Below are 19,181 nucleotides of genomic sequence, written 5' to 3' on the forward strand. Positions count from 1 at the left end.
TGTCACACAGCTCCTGCAAAATGACTCATTTTACTATCAGAATTTGATCTATTTGGTCTGATAACATTTGGAAAGTCTACAAGAGCTGCATGATTAAATTATTTTATCCCTATTCAAGTCAGCAAAGAACTAGCTGGCAGTTAGTGGGCTAGGCTGCCAGAAGTCTCTAGTGCGCATTATCTTCCTTCCTTCACGCGTTGTATGCATTTATCTGGCCAGCGCGGGAATGTCAAACCCGATACCAGATTAAATACTCTGCTATACTGTAAAATAGACCTACAGAGAGATTTACCTGGTGGTAATAGGCTTAATCGGCATTGTGTGAACTCCTTTGGCAATTTGAATGTAATGGACATTCATTTATATGTAAAAGTTCCCCACTGCAGGTTTAAATTAGTATTTGTTCTGAGAAACAAGTCAATAGTAGTGTTAAATTCAAAAATTATCATCAGACTCAGTTCTTTGATTTGGTTTTGAGAGCCCAAACTTTTCAGCACAGCTTGATTTCACTCCTACTACTATTTCCAGTGAAAAACCTGTCTCTTAACTCCACTGCGCACATACTGACGAGCAGACAAGGTGGTGCATTTTAGTAACCAAATATTTCCCTCAGGAGTTGGGAGAGAGCTAAAAGGGGAGTGAATATTTGGACATTTCGAAATTTAGGTTTCTTTTTTTAATGTGGCAGTGTTATTCTTTTGTTATTTTGGTACTGTTATGTTCACTGATGATTGAAAGTTGCCTCTGAAATTTTAAAGTGTTGCAAAAGTTGTTTTTTTCTCGTGCACAGTGAAGCTCAAATATCTAACTGTAGGAACAAGAAGAAAAATATATTTTTGAGTGGAGGGGGACTTTAACAGTTGATTAAAGCTGGAGTGCAGGACTTTTGTCTCACTCTTCTGGCAACCAACGCATTTCAGCTTATGACCCTGATGAAGACCGCAAGCTGAAACGCATTGATCTAAGAATAAAGTTGTTCTATATACTATAAGTGTTGCTGGAGTCTTGACCTCTCTAGTGAGAGTAATTACAAAAACACTGTCAACACGTGCCTCCGTCATAGGCTCCTCCACAGCTTCCTCTATTGCTACCGCTACTGTTGCGGCTGTAAAATGGAGGATAAATTGTTTTGAGTGTCACACAGCTCCTGCAAAATGACTCATTTCACTATCAGAATTTGATCTATTCGGTCTGATAACATTTGGAAAGTCTACAAGAGCTGCATGATTAAATTATTTTATCCCTATTCAGGTCAGCAAAGAGCTAGCTAGCAGTTAGTGGGCTAGGCTGCCAGAAGTCTCTAGTGCGCATTATCTTCCTTCCCTCACGCGTTGTATGCATTTATCTGGCCAGCGCGGGAATGTCAAACCCGATACCAGATTAAATACTCTGCTATACTGTAAAATAGACCTACAGAGAGATTTACCTGGTGGTAATAGGCTTAATCGGCATTGTGTGAACTCCTTTGGCAATTTGAATGTAATGGACATTCATTTATATGTAAAAGTTCCCCACTGCAGGTTTAAATTAGTATTTGTACTGAGAAACAAGTCAATAATAGTGTCAAATTCAAAAAAATATCATCAGACTCAGGTCTTTGATTTGGTTTTGAGAGCCCAAACTTTTCAGCACAGCTTGATTTTACTCCTACTACTATTTCCAGTGAAAAACCTGTCTCTTAACTCCACTGCGCACATACTGACCAGCAGACAAAGTGGTGCATTTTAGTAACCGAATATTTCCCTCAGGAGTTGGGAGAGAGCTAAAAGGGGAGTGAATATTTGGACATTTCGAAATTTAGGTTTCTTTTTTAATGTGGCAGTGTTATTCTTTTGTTATTTTGGTCCTGTTATGTTCACTGATGATCGAAAGTTGCCTCTGAAACTTTGAAAAAGTGTTGCAAAAGTTGTTGTTTTTTTCTCGTGCTGTACGCGAAGAGCCCTTGAAATGTAAACGTTTTCTCCGACAGCACGTGAAGGGATCATCTGGCAGGCTGAAAGCCAGTGAAGAAATCCAGCCAACCGCGTGCAGAGACGGGCGAAGGCGTGTCGGTCGGGTGGGAATATGAACCGATAATAACACCGAGAGGCTCAACTGTCAGTCAGAGCTAAGAGGAGCGGGAGGGAAGGAAAGCACACACGAGGTTCAGCGGACAACTGGTAGCTAACAGCCGACACACTTTATCTGTTCACGCACGTTTGTAGCGACAGTTTTCTGTCAGTTCTTGATGTTTCTCACTCTCTTTCATGTTTCTGTTCACAGTGAGACAATGTCCCAGCAGTCAGTGAACGGGGTCCAGTCCCGGGGCAAGGTGCTGACTTTGGACAGCATGAACCCCAATGTGAGGCGGGTCGAGTACGCGGTTCGTGGTCCCATAGTCCAGCGGGCGATGCAGATAGAGAAGGAGCTGAAAGAGGTAAAAAGTCAAGTGTGGGGGCTACGACACGCGCGTGCCACGGCGCACGCGAACCGGAGTAAAACTTTGAGAATGCACGAGGAAAATCAGAAAAATAAATATGAAAAAAGCGAATATTACATTTGTACCGTTGTGGCACTCTGAAGGGAGTTAGGTAAACTTATGTAAGGCGCTCATATGTTTATTTAAATCACATGGTATCACCATTCATACAGACGTTTTATGGGGACCCTGGTTGTTTTTATTCTTAAAGCGCCCCTTCACTCAAAAACATGTTTTGCTTCTTGTTGCATGTTTGAGCTTCACTGCGCAGAATGATTTATGTACAGTTTGACACTAGAAGGCTGTTTTCACATTCATCTGCTGAAGGTGGAAAGTTTCTCTGAGCTCATTGAGAATCTAATTTTAATGGGTGGGCCTATCAGCATGATGTGACATCACAAATAGTTTGGATGCAGATCCTGGTCCGGTATTCAATTTACACAAGTGTGATGTGGAAACTTGAAGCCTCCAGTACACAAACACTGAGAATGGACTTTACAGTGAAGCAGGAGACATTTTGTAACCAGCAGGAAAACATTAGAAATTAAATATATTTGCATATTCATAGGAATTTTTAATGAGGGAGAGGGAGTAGATGTAATTTTTAAGGATTTTAACAAGATATTTAAACTTTAAAAGACAGAGACCAAATATTATTTAAAGTAGGGTGTTTTATATACATCTTAAAACATGTCTGGACGGGATCTTTAAGGATAAAAGCAGATGTAGAGTAAATACAAAATTAAAATTGTGAATTATTGGTAGGGGAAGAGAGGATGACTGAATGATTTGCGCAACTGTTGAACCGCCTCAACAGCTGGAAGTTAACTTCAGCCAGATACTGATTCCTGTAAACCGGTAATTTTGTCTTTTTTCTTTCAAAGACATTTTGGAAATTCATTTAAAAAAAACCCAAAAAAAACACTTCTGCTTAGAAAGTATCGAAAGTGCCTCTCGGTGGCTTTTGGCACCCACAGACCCAGCTGATGTGAACAATGAGCAAAAAAAGTTTTTCCCTGCTCTGTTTCCTCAAGATATGATTAAAACTGAGAGAGATAGGAAAGAGAAGTATGTAACACTGATGATGCTTGCGTTGGACTGTTTTTGCTGACTGGCAGAGAGAGCGGAGGCAGGACATAGTAGGTCAGCTTTTAAAAGTCCCTGCATAACTGTTATGTTATGCTCCTACACTGCCATGCTAAACAACTCGTGTTACATTCTCTTTTGGTAATATTGATCCACAGTGCTTTTTCTACGGAAGGGCAAGCAGGTTGAACAGGGTGTCTTTTAAAAGCTGTAACGCAACCCTCTCTGCAGTTATGTCCTCTTCACCAGACACAGTAATGACGGGGGCGCCTCTCAATGGCTTTGAGTACATTTCGCTCTCTCCTCTAGCCTGAGGTGTCTGCAGGATCTAGAGTAAAGGATGTGTATATCTTAGAGAGTTATTACATAAGAAGTGAGGGTACATTCTCTATCCTCTTTTGTCTCTCTTGAGTTTGCCCACCTCCCTCCTCCCCACAGGGGAGAGAGTTCAATGGACTAAGCTGCAGCTGTGAGGCCCTGCAGCGTCAGAGGCCTTTCTCTTACAAGCAGCTCCAGTTTTGCTGAAAGTGATAGAATTCTTGGTAGTCCACTTTCCTTTTCCTCCACTTATATAAGGAAAACCAAAAACAAACCGAATGCTTCATGTTCTACTAGAATAACTTAACTTATTTGTTTCAACGCCATAAAATTTTTTATTTGGGAATTATACAGGTTTATGTTACAAAGGTCAAATCTAAACTCCACAAGAGTCATTTCCAACACACACATTAGTCTAGAAAAAAACCTGCTTATTCAGGATATGCTAATAGTGTGTTAGGTCAATATGAGTTGCATGGAATAGTGTGTCAACTAACAGTGTGAACAGTTTTTCCTGAGAAAACAGAAGAAAGCTAGAAAACGGGTAACTTTTTTTTTACATTTTTGATTTTCTCTTTTAAATTTTGCATCACTGTTTTCAACAATGTAAATATCTGAAATATCAAATCCTGGAGTTTTTCTGAGAGGTCAGGAGGGTGTGTGTTGCTGCGGTTGCCTAGTCGTCTGAGAGAGTGCTTCCTGTCAGATCTGTGACTGGAACACGTTTACTGACAGCTCAGCAGATTTTATGGAAGTGTGTGTTTGTGTGTGTCTTTGTGTGTGTGTGTTTGTGCATGTGTGCGCTGGTGTGCTGATGACCCTTATAAATCCTTAGCCAGACATCTGGCATGACAGTGCCTGCACTGCTGTAAGCTAATTCGGGGCTTGGATCTCAGCCGCTGGCGAGTCTGCATTGTTTGTGACAGTGGAGTGGTGACAATGGAGCAGGAGAATAGAAAAAGAACTGAGATTTTATTGAGTTATGAGTCACACAAATATCATATATCCACTCTGTTATTTTTTATCTATTTCTTTTATTCCCTTTATCTGTGATCTTTTTCTTTAGAATGAATTTTGAGGGTTAGTTTCATCTCAGTTGGCACCTTCATAGACATAATATTGAGTCGGTTAAATCACATGAGCAAAGCAGCAATGGTTATTTTTCAATTTGCATCAGTTAGAGCTTGAATACGAATAGCTGCCATTACTCCAGCATGACTGAATACTTTTGGAAGGATGACCGTTTCAGATTAAATCATAAGACTAAAGTGAAACGTGAATTCCGGACGGTTGTCAGGTCCGGCTCTATTCAGCCTGAGTAGCTACAGGGTTTCCTGGCCTAGTTCACAGGTCCGGGGCTGTGTAATCAGTGCCTGGTGCTGACTGAGCAGGAGAACTTTAGGCTGAGCAGGGAACGGGCTGGCTCCTCTTTTACCCGGAGAACAGCAGCCTCTTTGTTGCTTGAGGTCAAGCTGGGAAGAGGACTAAAACTGAAACGTGATGCTTTCAGTTATTTAGATTTCAAACAAGCTCGTATCGGACTTAACTCTAACCGACTCTAACGCAAAGAACCTTATAGGCCTTGCTCTTGCAGTCGTGCAAGGACACATGATAATAAATGATAATCTTGGCTCAGTCAAAAGGAAAGTTCTCCCTTTGCCCTTGGAGGCCTTTGGTCTGGTATTTTATCATGTGTGACATGCTGAATCATGACACGATCATTTAAACAGCATATTTAGATAACATTGCGTTGTTATATGGCAGTCTTGTTTAACTGGACATGCCTTGGGGTGAATTTGGAAAGCAAACCAACCATGTTTTTTTTGGTTTGAGCTTTTTCTAGTGTCCTCGCCTCTCCAGAATGATATGAAAGACAAGAGCGTTATGTTGTTATTATTGGCTGGCAGTGAACTAGCATGAGACAGTGCAGTGTTACAGCTATATTCCACTTATATGTATTAAGGGAAATGTCATAAATTAGGTATAAATGTAAATGTAGGTTCTGGTGACTACAGTTCTGTTTTAATGAGAGCAGGTCTTGAACATCAAGATGACTGTTGAGCTTTCAGGAGGTGTAACTCCATAAAATTGTTTGCTAACCAGCCATGACCTGCCTGTACTCGCCCATACTCAAACACCTGGTGCAGTTTTAGGGATAGTTACATCATATTACAACACAACAAAAAAGTTCACAAGATTGCTTTAGTAATCAGAAACATTATTTGCAGTGTCAGTACCTGAACTGCAAATGAATTACATACTTGAATGGCTTTAGTTAAGTCAGGGATTAAACTTCCTCATACAGCAAGTGAAGTGTCCTCTACATGCAGCAATTAAAGCAGCTGTGTAATAACCTCAGTTTTATCAGTAAGTGTATCTGTACAGTACAATTAAATGATAAGAGTATTAGGGTAATTTAATATGTGTTTAATTTCACATCCACATTCAGTAAAATGTAATGACTGTTTAAGTTGATGTTTCCATAAAGAGGAAGCAAATCCTTTTATGATTACTATAATATCTCTTTAAACCATGTTGGTCAACCCTGACTTGAAGTAACAGGGGACGTCAATTGTCACATTACCTCATGTGATTAACAGTAACAGGTGCAGCATGTTGTACACAGCAAACAGACATGCAGGCACCAAACCAGAACTCTACGAGATCTAATTAGGCAAGAGATGAAGATGAAGGACTTGCTGATTCAATGGAGATCAATAGTGAGTGGATAGAAGGAGCAAATAGTTTAGATGCGGAGAGGAATACGATGAAAAAGGCTCAAGCTTGTCATGTGATGTGATTAAACCAGTAATTCTTGAGTATCTCCCCCCAACCCAACCACAAACAGTGAGGGTTTGTGTCTCTGTGAGCCCCAACAGCATCGTTCCTGCTCAGACCGGCATTTCCTGCACCACAGGCCCCGTGCCAACCCGACTCTGTGCCAGGGTCTTTGTAAAAACAAAAGGGTGCTAATGAGAGAAGATGTATGTGTGGGTGTTGAGGGGACCGAAGGGTACGTCTGTGAGATGCATACAAGTGCCTCTGATTTGATTTACATGCTGAACCATCAGGTGGTAACAATTAGAGGGGTTGGAGCTGCAGTGTAGTTGTTGATCCTCTATCTCCGTTTGTCTTGTGGAAATGGCAAAAAGCAAGAAAACGCACCAATCTATTTATAGGAAGATTCAGCACAGAAAGGCTGTAAGTGGGAATTTTGAAGCTTTACATTGCCAAGTGTTCCCACTTTGATAGCCTTCAAGACTGGAAACACAGGTGTTGGTAGAATTTTTGAGGCATGAAGCCAATATAAATAAATCAAATTTGTTGCCTGGGTTTAATAATGTAAACCAGCTGTGCAGAAATTAATGTTATATTCATGCACCACTTATACATATGTATGTCTACACTTCTCCAAATGATTTGAGAACCATGTTCATTTCAATTATAGTTGCAAATCTTTCATGAAGCGACAGAAAAAGAGAGAGAAAAAGACGCCTAACTTTTGGCAAAGTCGAGAGGTTTCTTTTGTTTTGAAGCTTCAGCTGTTGCTTGACTCATGTATGTCCCTCCTTACTTACTTAACGCCTTCTTACATGTCCAGACACATTGTGTTTGTCTTTTGTTCATTGAGGAGGTCACCATGTTCTTACTTTCTTCCCTTGTCTCATTATTTTCTTCTACACCTCTCCCTTAATTCATGCTTGAACACTTATCTGGCTTGCTTCTAAGTGATTGTTACATTTCTCTGTTTTTATCTTTCCAGGGAGTCAAGAAGCCTTTCACAGAAGTACTCAAAGCTAACATCGGTGACGCCCACGCCATGGGTCAAAAGCCAATCACATTCCTCAGACAGGTTGGACCACTTTGTACTCAAGTCGCTTGAGTGCTTATGTTAAATAACTCATCATTGTAGTTGCATGTGAAACTTACTACATACATATACTACACATGTTTCATCTCAGGTCTTGGCTCTGTGTTCTTACCCCGAACTCCTGGAAGACAACAAGTTTCCAGAGGACGCCAAGAAAAGAGCGAGGCGTATTCTCGAGTCCTGTGGAGGCAACAGTATAGGTCAGACAACTCCCCCTCACACCACCAACCACGTTTACGCCCCCGCCTCCAAACACACGCGTCACCAGCACTACCCCTTCATTTGTCTTTTCATTAATAATTTCTCTGGACTGTTTCAGCGTGTACACCAAACAAACACAGCTCTAACCGATCAGTGAATCAAAGTTCATTTTCATGTGTTCAAGGGGCCTACAGCGCTAGCCAGGGGATTGAGTGCATCCGTCAAGATGTGGCGCGCTACATCGAGAAGAGAGATGGTGGAATCTCCTCCAATCCTGACAACATCTATCTCTCCACTGGGGCCAGTGATGCCATTGTGGTACGGGTTACACTTCTTATTGTCTCTTTTCCAGCAAAGTGCTGACAAACTGTAGACTGGGCTTCCCAAAACTGTCGAGGTAGGTTTTATGAGTTGATATGCTGCCTCAATCCAACACAGTTGACACACTTTTGTTATAATTGGCATATGAAACTGTTCTTCATTCATCTTCTGTTAATTATATACTCAGCAGCTGTACTTTGCACATCTGTAACTTTACTCCACCCACAGACCTTTGTCACTTTCAGTATAACTTTCTCCAGTTTTATGCAACCAAACCAGGCTACTGAATGACCTCGACTACAGCACAACAAGATATGTGTCCCACTACTGTTGCCTGCACTGATAAACTTTGACATTTCTAGCCTAGTGTGTACACATGTAGGTGTGTTTGTTTAGTCTGTTATCATAAAGCAGATCAGTTCTGTGCTGTGTGTGACCACTTTCTACATTTTGCTTTCCAGCAAGTTTGCCAGTCTTGTATTGTGTAACTGCCTCATCATGCGTCAGCAACAACCAGGCCTGATTAGTTGTACATCTACATTTCTTATTAAATACTGTCAATGATTTTCTGACACTGAAATCTCCAAAGTAGTGTCTTCTCAACTTTCTTCCTTCCTTCTTTTTGCCCTCTCCTTTCTTTTCCTTTCACCCATTTTTCCCATCTCCTCCTCCTCCTCCTCCCCCCCCTCCCCACAATCCCAGACCATGCTGAAGTTGCTTGTGTGCGGCGAGGGTCGCACCCGTACAGGAGTGATGATCTCCATCCCCCAGTACCCTCTGTACTCAGCCGCACTGGCAGACCTGGGAGCCGTACAGATCAATTACTATCTGGACGAGGACAAGTGTTGGAGTCTAGATGTCGAAGAGCTCAGGAGATCCCTGAATGCAGCGAGGCAGCACTGCAATCCACGCGTCCTCTGCATCATCAACCCTGGAAACCCTACTGGTGTGTGTGTGGTGTTCGTAGTTTCTCCATGTGAAATGAAACAGTTGCTGGAGATTTTGTATTAGACTTAGCTAGCTATTTTTTTCTTCTAAAAAATCAACGACATCCGATTTCTTGGATGGAAGTTTCTTGCATCTCAAAACATATTTTGAGAAGCAGTTTTCTCCCTCTGTCAGTACATATCTCCCCTAATCATCAAACCTTGGTTGTCTTGTGTGACAGGTCAGGTCCAGAGCCGACAATGCATTGAGGATGTGATCCGATTCGCTAAAGAGGAGCGTCTCTTCCTTATGGCTGATGAAGTAATTTACCAATGTCATTTCCTCAATTCATTTTTTTTCTTTATTTATTTATTTATTACAGGGTTGCTGTATTGGATTGAATTATATTATACTTGGTAGATAAGAAAATAGTAAATTGTGTGTCACTGCCAAAGTCTGAAGTTACTGCGGCTTGTTATTGTATCTGTCACACAATCCCTGTAGTTTTATGGATAATGATCATGTGATAATGTGGTAATTTATTTATGAAAAATGATGTAATAAGGCCTTCTGTATCTAAGCTGTATTTCCTTTTTAGGTCTACCAGGATAATGTGTACGCAGAGGGCTGTAAGTTTCACTCTTTTAAGAAGGTATTGTTTGAGATGGGACCAGAGTACTCCAGTACAGTGGAAATGGCTTCCTTCCACTCCACCTCCAAATGCTACATGGGAGAGTGAGTAGCTGGACACACACACATGAAACTATGCTGCTATCGCTGATGTGTACATATCCTGAACTACGGGTCTACTTAGTGTTTGATTTTAACGCTCCTCTGTTTGCTGTTGCAGGTGTGGACTCCGTGGAGGCTACATGGAGGTGATTAACATGGACCCTGAGGTGAAGGCCCAACTCACCAAACTGGTGTCGGTGCGTCTGTGCCCCCCTGTCCCCGGACAGGCTCTCATGGACCTGGTGGTTAACCCCCCGCAGCCTGACGAGCCTTCTTACGCCACATTTATGAAGGTCAGAAAAACGCTCAAAGCACCCCAGCTATACACACGCTGGCAAATAGTCAAGAGCGTGTGCAAACACAGAATTTACTTATGCAAACACTCGTAAACACCACGTCATATATCTATGCAAACAAAGCCTATATCTGTCCTCACACAGAACACTGAATAATGAGCTCTTGAATCATGTAATATTTGGTTGTTTCTTTTAGTTTTTTACAAGAATATGTCATTTAGAGATGATTCTGTCACTTTTTCAAGGTTAGAAAAGAGGTTTGAACTTTTTAAAGAGGGTCAAATATATTACGCATGCTGCTGTAATGGCGGCAACCTGTGTCCATCAGTTAAATGGAAACATTGTGTGGTCCAGAATCCATTAAATTGATGGTCATTAGTGTGACCGTAGGTAATCTGAGTCTCAAGCTATGAGAATGTGTAGTTGTGTATGTAGTTACAGTGCACAACTGCAGGTTTCAGCATCAACAACATAAAGAATCATCAATGAATGCTTATCATTTCCCAAGTAAAGATGTCTATTTTCATGACTGACATGACAGGGTAATATCATATATGATAGATATATGATTACTATGTGTGAGCATACTGTGTCCGTCAACCAATAAGATGCTAAACCAGAGACCCAGTGCACCTGAAGAAGGCAATCTTGTCCAGGGCCGTCTTGGCAGGATGTAGTACTTCCTCCCACCTTTAGAGTGCATGATATGCTACACACGAAGCGCTCTGCACCGTTCAGCAGTGTTGCTGGGATGAATTGAGTGAAAGACTGTGGTTTTTAGTGTGGTTGTAGGCTCCATATTATGATACCTACATTGGCCACAAGGGGGCGAAAAAACTAACAAGGGCTGAATTTTCTAAATCCTTTGTCTAAACAGGATATAATAATTCCTGTCCTAGTGTAAATGTTACTCCAAATGCAGCTGTCACTGTCCAAATACTGAGCACACATGTAGTGTAGCATACTTTGTTGCCCTCAGATTCACACAAGCTGTTTTGCAGCAGTCAGTTCAGTGTTCAGGCAATTCATAGAGTCACTGGAGGATGTAAATAATGGAGGGCAGACATAATACTTATTACCAGCCTGGACATATTGTTAATGATAGGATGTTAAAGATAGAACTTATATGGATATATTTACCATGAAGCTGCTAAATTGGGCCAAGGTTCACAAGATTAATTTGAGTGGGGATATACTGTGTATAGCAAATTTGCTTGTATCTCATACTTTAAATTTTTAATTGATGTGACCTTTCACCCCTAACAAGTTTAACCATTGTTTTCCCTCCAGGAAAAGAAAGCAGTGTTAGCAGCTTTGGCAGAGAAGGCCAGGCTAACAGAACAAATCCTCAACACAGTACCTGGTATCATCTGTAACCCTGTGCAGGGGGCCATGTACACCTTCCCCCGCATCACTCTACCTCAGAAGGCAATCGACAAGGCCAAGGTCTGCTCTGCACACACACACACACACACACACACACACCTAAGTTTTTTCTCTTATAACATTTGTATTTCCCTGTGAAAGAACTGTCTGTGTGAAAACAAATATGTGTGTGTCTGTCCACAGGAGGAAGGCCAGATCCCAGACATGTACTACTGTATGAGGCTGTTGGAAGAGGAGGGTATCTGCCTGGTGCCAGGTAGTGGCTTTGGGCAAAGAGAGGGAACTTTCCACTTCAGGTTAGTACAGCAATGTGTGCACTTACCTAAAAACTGGATTTATTTTGTTGTCATTTTAAATAAGAGTTATTTGTATATCAAAGAATATTACTCATCTTACCACACTTGTGACATCACCTTCAGCCCACCTTCATCATCTTACTGTTATGTCTTCCTCTGTCCAGGATGACAATCTTGCCTCCCACTGAGAAGCTGAAGATCGTACTGGAGAAGATCAGGGTCTACCACCAGCGGTTCATTAAAGAGTTTTCATAACGATCCGCCACCTTTCAAACATCATCTTAGGAGCCAACTCATTCAGTGCCTTTGGGTGGATGAGACAGCACATTACCCATCTCTCTCCTCAAAGCTGTTTCCACATTAGATCTGATTTTTTTTTTTTTTTTTTAAAGATCTTTTTACTGTTTTGCATCAGTGAAGTATGTTGTTGTGAGAACTGATCAAAACATGTGCAGTCAGGTTTCCTACTCATGTGTACGTACAGATTTACAGTGCATGATGCACTATCCCAAAGTATTACCCGGCCAGGTTTATAATGTTTAAAAAGATGGTTTAGTGCTGATTGTTGTCTTCTAGAGTTTAATATATTTCAGATGCTGCTACTGTGAGGTGCATATCTCTCCTGCCAAGATTCAAACAGCCAAATTAGTTAGGTGTATGAATTTAATAACGTATCAGGAGATTACTTGATTAACCGGAGGATGCACCATGTTGATTGAGTACTGCCTTGGCAATATATGTATTTCAAGGCCTGTCGGAATGTAGCTATTTGTATTACTAATGTTAACAATTGTTCTTAAATATGATTAAAAACACTTTAATTTCTAACACTTGTTTTCTGAAATTGATGCAATGCTGACTCTATATGGTATGTAGTTGCTAAACACTTTCCAGCTGATTTCCTGTATGTCATGTAGCCTGTTACAGCCTCATAATAACAATGTTTTTGATTTTAACAATAACAGTCACATTTGAGTGCTGGCCGATAGCCATCATTTTAAGTTTTTTTTATTTAAAAAGACTTAAATCTTCAACAGTGCTGACATGCTTTTAGAAACAAGAAAGCTGAAAATCTCTTGGAATGAACAGAAACTAAAAACGATGATTGTAATCATCACAGCAACTCAGTAACACCGTTAAACTGCGTTCCCTTCACCTTCCCAGAGGCCTCCTCTCGGTAAGAGTTCTTAGCTGCACGTCGAGAGAGAATTTTTCAAAGTTCGTCTCTCTTCTGTGATAGCTTTGTGGCGTGCTTTTCTAAGAATTTGCTGAAGCCTTCTACTGTTCTGTCTCCACCTTCAAATTTGACGGGGCTGTTCTTGCTGTTGCTTGGGGCAAAGTATATCGTGGGGAAGCCTTCCACTTTGTAGCTCTCATTTGGCACGTCGTTGGCTGTGGTGTCCATCTTGGCGATGACCAGGTTCTTCTCCCCCTTGTACTTCTTGCCCAGAGCCACATAATCGGGCTCCAGTTTTTTACAGTGGCCGCACCAGGGAGCGTAAAACTCGATGAGGACGTCCTTCTTGGTATCCATGACAATGTCGTCAAAGGTCTTTCCCACCACAACCTTAACTGGTCCTTTGTTGTTCTTTGGCACAGGCTGGGACTTGATGATGGGTTTGAGCTTTCCTGTGGACCAGAAAAATCAGAGCAAGTGTGAATTTATTTTAATATTTAAAATGTTAAAGGTGAGCACAAACTGATCCACCACTAAAATGTTCTTTCATCCTTTATCATTTACTGGAATTTAGGGTTTTTAAAATTCAGTGCTATGATAATTCTTCAGATTCTATTTATTGTAATTGTTCTGTTAAAAATACTAATGCACATGGTTGAATATTAGTCTATAACTACAAATTTTATTCTTTCCAGACTTTTCAAATTAATTTTCCAATAGAAAACAAAAGGGAAAAGTTACTAAAAAAAAACGTATGTGCCCCACATTTCTAAATCAGGCAAAACATGCTGCATTACCATCATGCCATCCTTCAAAATGTACATGATAGTTAAAAAAAACCCTCACTCACCTTTCTTGAAAGCCATGACAAAGTCTCTGAGCACCTCAGAGTCAAACTCCTCTGGTTCCATGGCAAACTTTTTGCCTCCATCTGCCAGAATTCCTACGTTTACTTCCTCACCGCTGTCGCTCAGGCCCAGGCTCTTCAGCTCATCCGCATAGTCCTCCTCATCGGCGATGGCAAATGTGTACTCTGGGAAGTCCTTGGCCACTTCGAGCACCTTGGACCTCCAGAACTGTGTAGCTAAAAATGAAAGATAGATGTCACAAGTTTGTTACTACGACATTCTCAAATTTTCCACAGGTGGTGTTTGTCAAGAATGTGTTACTGCACTTGGTACAAGTTGATGTGTCCTACAGTGAGAATAAGTGTAAATTTGACAACATTTTTGCTGAGAAAGCACTAAATAATGTTATATGTGAATTGTTATAACTGAATATTTAAACCATTGCTGAATAACTGCATTTAGATAAAAACAAACTTTGTAGGACTGGGAGTCCCAGACCTTCAGTTGTACAACTGGGCTGTTACAAAAACACAGAACTGCTCACTGGACAGATATTGAAGAACTTTGCTTTCCTACCTCTCTGACCCCTCTACCATTTATTAATAACAAATACACTACACTCAGTATTAAGAACCTATGAAATTCACAACACTCTTTTGGCTTGGCAAGATGTAAAGAAGTCCTCTTTCAGAATCTCTATGCTAGCTCCTCTATACTCCAATCCAGACCTGACACCCTTAACTGGAAAATCCCTGTTCACAATGTGGAAAGAATGTTCTATACATCAGTTTTAATACTTGTTTACTGAAGGTTCCCTTAAATCTTTCTCAGATTTAAGATCAGAGTTTGAAATTCCAAAACAGGATTTTTATAAATACCTACAAATTTGTCATTCAATTACTACTCTGGAAGGAGCAGAACGGCTATCTGCGGGGTTGTCCAGGATAGAGGAGATTCTGGAGAGCTCCACATCACTGAAAGGTAAAATCTCTTTGATCTATAGAGCTCTGTTAGACCATCATAGTTCTTTGTTGACCTCACTTAAGAATGTACAACAAAAACATCTGGGATGTGATTTTAGTGATGACCAGGGGGACATTATGTGTTAGAACTTCTTTACTTCGTTGTCTTGTAATAAAATAATTAAACAGAATTATAAATGTATGCACAGGATGAACCTGTGCATGTATCCTAACTCATCTTCTAGATGTCATCATAAGATATGTACAGGGTCAATTATCCATATTTAATATATGTAATGTAAAAAAATAAATAAATAAAAAAAACACTTTTGGAAAGCAGTACATGACCTAACTGACAAGGTTTTGGAAATTCCATTGGACACCAATTACACCAATACGGTACCTCTTTGGTACAGAACTGGACAGGATACTAGACCCTATATCTAAGAAGAGGACGAGCATAATATCATACATAGTGAAGAAATGCATCTTGTTCAACTGACCCCCGACATTTAAATTGTTCAAACAAATTCTGAACAAGACATTACAACTGGAACAGCACACTTATACTTTAAAAAAAATAAGGGGGATATCTTTCTGAGAACATGGGAACCTCTGACCATCTGCCCAGCTCGTTAGATGTACTTTGATTTTATGTAGAAAAGAGATATATGTACTGTGACCATAGTTGAATTTCTTGCCTTTTTTTGTAAATGTATTTATTTATTTCTAATCATTTTGTATTTTATTTCACTTTAGTCGCTATTATGATTATTTTATCTTATAACATTTGTTTTATATTCTACTAGTTTCTATGTTGCGGCTGCTTGTGGTTGAGAACTGTTGCTCGACTGTGTCTTCCAGCTGCCACCAAGGCAGTGCAAATCATTTGCTCCTATATTCCTTTTGCAAACCTTTCTTAAAAACAAAACTGGCTCTCTGACAAACATGTTTCAACAGAGATTAGAAAAATAAACAGCACTATGACTTACCTTTTCTGTAGTCAAAGCTGAAGTCAACTCCATAGTACACAACAACCAGTGGTCTTTTGGTGTAGCGTTTAGCATCATTGCTTGGCTTCCTGTGGCCCACCAGAGGGATCACATGCTTTTTGAAGAACTCCTGCACTTCTGACACCGACGTAGAGTCCTGTGAGAAAAATGAATGCAAGTTGTTATAATTTTTTCCAAATATGTCAGGAATTAGACTGAAACCCTTTTATTGCTACTTAAGTTTATTCTTACACTGATACCAAAACTGAAACCACACACCATCATTTTATGATTCTGCTGTCTTTCATATCCAACGAAACCAATTCAAATCCCCGCTAGTTAAAAAAAGAACACACTGAAAATGAAAAAAAGACCATACCTTCACTGTGAGTGTGTGTGCCGCTGGCTCATACTTGGAGCGGAACTTTTCAGGCTGAACGATGACAATCTGACCGGGTGAAGCTTTGAGCAGTTTGGCAACATCGGAACTGAAGGTGTGACGGAAGCTGAAGTCTTCCCTCAGTACGTTACCTGCCAGACAGACAGCAGTGAGAATAATATCCACACATTCATTTGATTGGCATTTGAAGAACAACAAGAAAGACTGTCAGACAGCCTCTGCACATAACTATCTTGCCACATTGAGGTATTAGAACTCTGACAGATAAATAAAGGTGACTGAATGTTCACTGTGATGGCAAATTTATAGTGCACTGGCATTGCAGAACATAACCATAACAAAATTTGATGATTATCTTCCTTCCTTATCTTTTATACAGTAAACACTTATCTTAAGTTGCTATTTTTCCTTCCTTGTGGTTAGCATAACTAATATAGTGACAGTGACTTTTACACTGATTCACCACATCAATGCAAATCAGCTTCCCTAAAATACTCCCAGCTCATGACAGTTCTTACTTACATGCCTCAATGTAGATCTCAAAGGCTGTGTCCTGTTCGCTAGAGAACACGCCAACTATGACAGCATCATCGCCGTCCTTGGTGAGCTCCTGCACTTGTTTCACAGCCTGAACCTGTTTGGAGGGAGGCCCTGCCTGCTCACTCATGTAGTCAACAATGCCTAGGGGGAAGTAGAGAGAGGTGGATGAGCAGAAATGAATGCACACACACACAGGCTCACATGCATGCATAAAAAAATTTACATACATGAAAAAAAACAAGCACAACTTGAATGATTTGTATAAGTGTCTATAGTATAAACGGTGCGACGCAGTCAGTGACCTACCGAACTTTTCTCTGGGTCCGTTGTAGTCGAAAATCTTGCCCTTCCTGAAGATCTTGAGGGTGGGATAGCCGGTGACTTCAAAGCGCGAGGCGATGTCGCTCTCCACAGTGGCGTCCACTTTGGCCAGTGGAATGGGAGGAGAGCGCTCGCTCAGCTCCTTGGCTGCCTTCTCGTACTCTGGAGCCAAACGTTTACAATGCCCACACCTGAAAAATTCAAATATAAAGACAAATGATGAAGCTTTTACTAGTGGTAAGAACTGCAGTGAAAAGGCTATATTTTATAAATTAGTCTAGTAACCAACCATGGGGCGTAGAACTCTACCAGGATGATGTCCGCGTTGTTAACAGTCTCATCAAAGTTGTCCTTGGTGAGCACCAGCGTGGCCTCAGGAGGGGGTTTCCAATCCGGCTGGGAGACCTCTTTCACCCGGGCCACAATGGCTGCAACAATCATTAAAAAAATAAATAAAAAAAAAACCTCACCATATTAATGCTCATTCTTTTCCAAAAAACATGACAAGTTTTGGGTTGAAAGGTTGCGATGTGTTCCTACCCTTCTCTGTCCTCTCTCCATCATACTCCACAGGCTCCCCATTTTTAAGGATCTTGATAGTGGGATAGCCCGACACCTCGAACCTGCTCGCCAGCTCAGTGGCTACAGTCGCATCTACTTTGGCCACAGGTATAGGAGGGTCATTTTCCTTAAGAGCCTGTGCGATTTTTTCATACTCTGGTGCAAACTGTTTGCAGTGGCCACACCTAAGAGGATAACGTGAATTATTACTAGACTCAAAAATGACACATGAGCACACTGAAAACTGGTTTGAAACACAGATATGGTAAATTTCTCATGCTGAGGAGACATGACAGACGTACCATGGGGCATAAAACTCAACCAGAACTGTGTCTTTCCCCTGCATGAACGTCTCATAGTTGTTGTCGTTGAGAACCAGCACTCCATTCTCTTCTTTCACCTCGGTGTCATCTTCATCCTCCTCCTCGTCATCGCTGTCCTGTTCATCAGTCTCCTCCTTTTCCTCAACAACATCTTACACCAAACAAGAAAAGAGACTGATTTCAGGAGGATACAAACAAGCTAGTGACAATATGTTTCTGCTTATTTTTACTGTTTTTTGTTTTTTTACAGATTTAGTTAACAAAGCAGGTGTGAACATAACATGCAGCAACATAATACTTGTCTGTAACTACAGGAAATGAGCAGAAACAGAACCTGAATCAACATTTTGTATATCTCTATCTTTATAATTCTCACAGTCACAATACAGTTAACTGAAAATATGTGTGTGTGTGTGTGTGTGTGTGTGTGTGTGTGTGTGTGTGTGTGTGTGTGGCAGCAGTCCTGTTGACATTAGCTGACCCGTCCTGTTAGCTTGCTAGCACACTATCTACAGTAACTTAGCCAGCTACTTTGCATGACACTAACTTACAGGAAACACAAGCCAGCAGCGACAATGCTTCACTTAGGCAGCTTATTTACTTGTAATAATCACATATGGTAGTCAAATAGCTAACTTACCGTCTTCACATCTGCTGACAGTTGTAAAATATGCAACGCCGAGCAGCACGACCAGCAGCAGAGCAGCCTTCCTCATTGTGCACAGATGATGCAGCTTCTCCGGTGATAAACTTAAGTAATAACGCTGATGAAAGTCATTAAAACACTGTCGGCTGTACAGACTCGCTCGTCGGATCGATATAATACTGACGTGTGGCTGTAAGTGTCTTTGGTTTGTGGTTTCATACAAACTAATCACTTCTGAAATCACGCCCGCCGCCTCCTCCGTCTGGAACTTGTCTGACTTGCCATGTTCTGATTGGTCCTCATCATCGGCTGTCCTCCAATCACAAGTCGCCACTCAATTGGTGAACGCAATACGTTGAGGCATGCTATTGGATAATTTTATCTATTGTTTTCCTCTTTGACTTGTATACGGGCCAGTGGGTTAGAGGAAGAAAGTTACAGAGACTGTGATAAAAACTTTATTTAGTGATAGTTTACAAAATCAACACATATGATATATGCATATTAATCACCTTTCAG

The 19,181-nt window shown here is 40.8% G+C and overlaps 2 protein-coding genes across 2 annotated transcripts; one reads left to right on the forward strand and one right to left on the reverse strand.

Annotated features, from left to right (window-relative positions):
- The first annotated feature begins 2,050 nt into the window (after positions 1-2,050).
- si:ch211-217a12.1 (alanine aminotransferase 2-like) lies at positions 2,051-12,720 on the forward strand. Its single transcript, XM_044339957.1, has 12 exons — positions 2,051-2,159; positions 2,263-2,416; positions 7,626-7,715; positions 7,825-7,933; positions 8,119-8,252; positions 8,958-9,201; positions 9,424-9,503; positions 9,781-9,917; positions 10,033-10,207; positions 11,501-11,656; positions 11,780-11,892; positions 12,057-12,720. Exons 2-12 carry the CDS (start codon positions 2,270-2,272, stop codon positions 12,145-12,147), a joined length of 1,476 nt encoding a protein of 491 aa, XP_044195892.1. The 5' UTR covers positions 2,051-2,159; positions 2,263-2,269; the 3' UTR covers positions 12,148-12,720.
- Positions 12,263-18,947, reverse strand: pdia4 (protein disulfide isomerase family A, member 4). The gene is made up of 10 exons (XM_044339956.1): positions 18,657-18,947; positions 17,996-18,167; positions 17,673-17,878; positions 17,422-17,560; positions 17,118-17,323; positions 16,794-16,952; positions 16,251-16,402; positions 15,872-16,028; positions 13,920-14,153; positions 12,263-13,521 (listed from the first exon to the last, which is right to left on the reverse strand). The coding sequence occupies exons 1-10, from the start codon at positions 18,730-18,732 to the stop codon at positions 13,106-13,108; spliced, it is 1,917 nt and encodes a 638-aa protein (XP_044195891.1). The 5' UTR covers positions 18,733-18,947; the 3' UTR covers positions 12,263-13,105.
- Between the last annotated feature and the right edge of the window lie 234 nt (positions 18,948-19,181).

The sequence above is a fragment of the Thunnus albacares genome, chromosome 21 (genome assembly GCF_914725855.1).
Source record: "Thunnus albacares chromosome 21, fThuAlb1.1, whole genome shotgun sequence".
NCBI lineage: Eukaryota > Metazoa > Chordata > Actinopteri > Scombriformes > Scombridae > Thunnus > Thunnus albacares.

What these genes read in the sequence shown, in the direction of transcription:
- si:ch211-217a12.1 (XM_044339957.1), top strand. Translation starts at nt 2,270, where the DNA reads ATGTCCCAGCAGTCAGTGAACGGGGTCCAGTCCCGGGGCAAGGTGCTG. An exon ending in GGGCCAGTGATGCCATTGTG is followed by an intron (nt 8,253 to 8,957) that starts GTACGGGTTACA and finishes CCACAATCCCAG; the next exon opens with ACCATGCTGAAGTTGCTTGT. An exon ending in TCCAAATGCTACATGGGAGA is followed by an intron (nt 9,918 to 10,032) that starts GTGAGTAGCTGG and finishes TTGCTGTTGCAG; the next exon opens with GTGTGGACTCCGTGGAGGCT.
- pdia4 (XM_044339956.1), bottom strand. Translation starts at nt 18,732, where the DNA reads ATGAGGAAGGCTGCTCTGCTGCTGGTCGTGCTGCTCGGCGTTGCATAT. An exon ending in CAGCTTTGACTACAGAAAAG is followed by an intron (nt 14,154 to 15,871) that starts GTAAGTCATAGT and finishes TTTCATTTTTAG; the next exon opens with CTACACAGTTCTGGAGGTCC. An exon ending in TGTCATGGCTTTCAAGAAAG is followed by an intron (nt 13,522 to 13,919) that starts GTGAGTGAGGGT and finishes TCTGGTCCACAG; the next exon opens with GAAAGCTCAAACCCATCATC.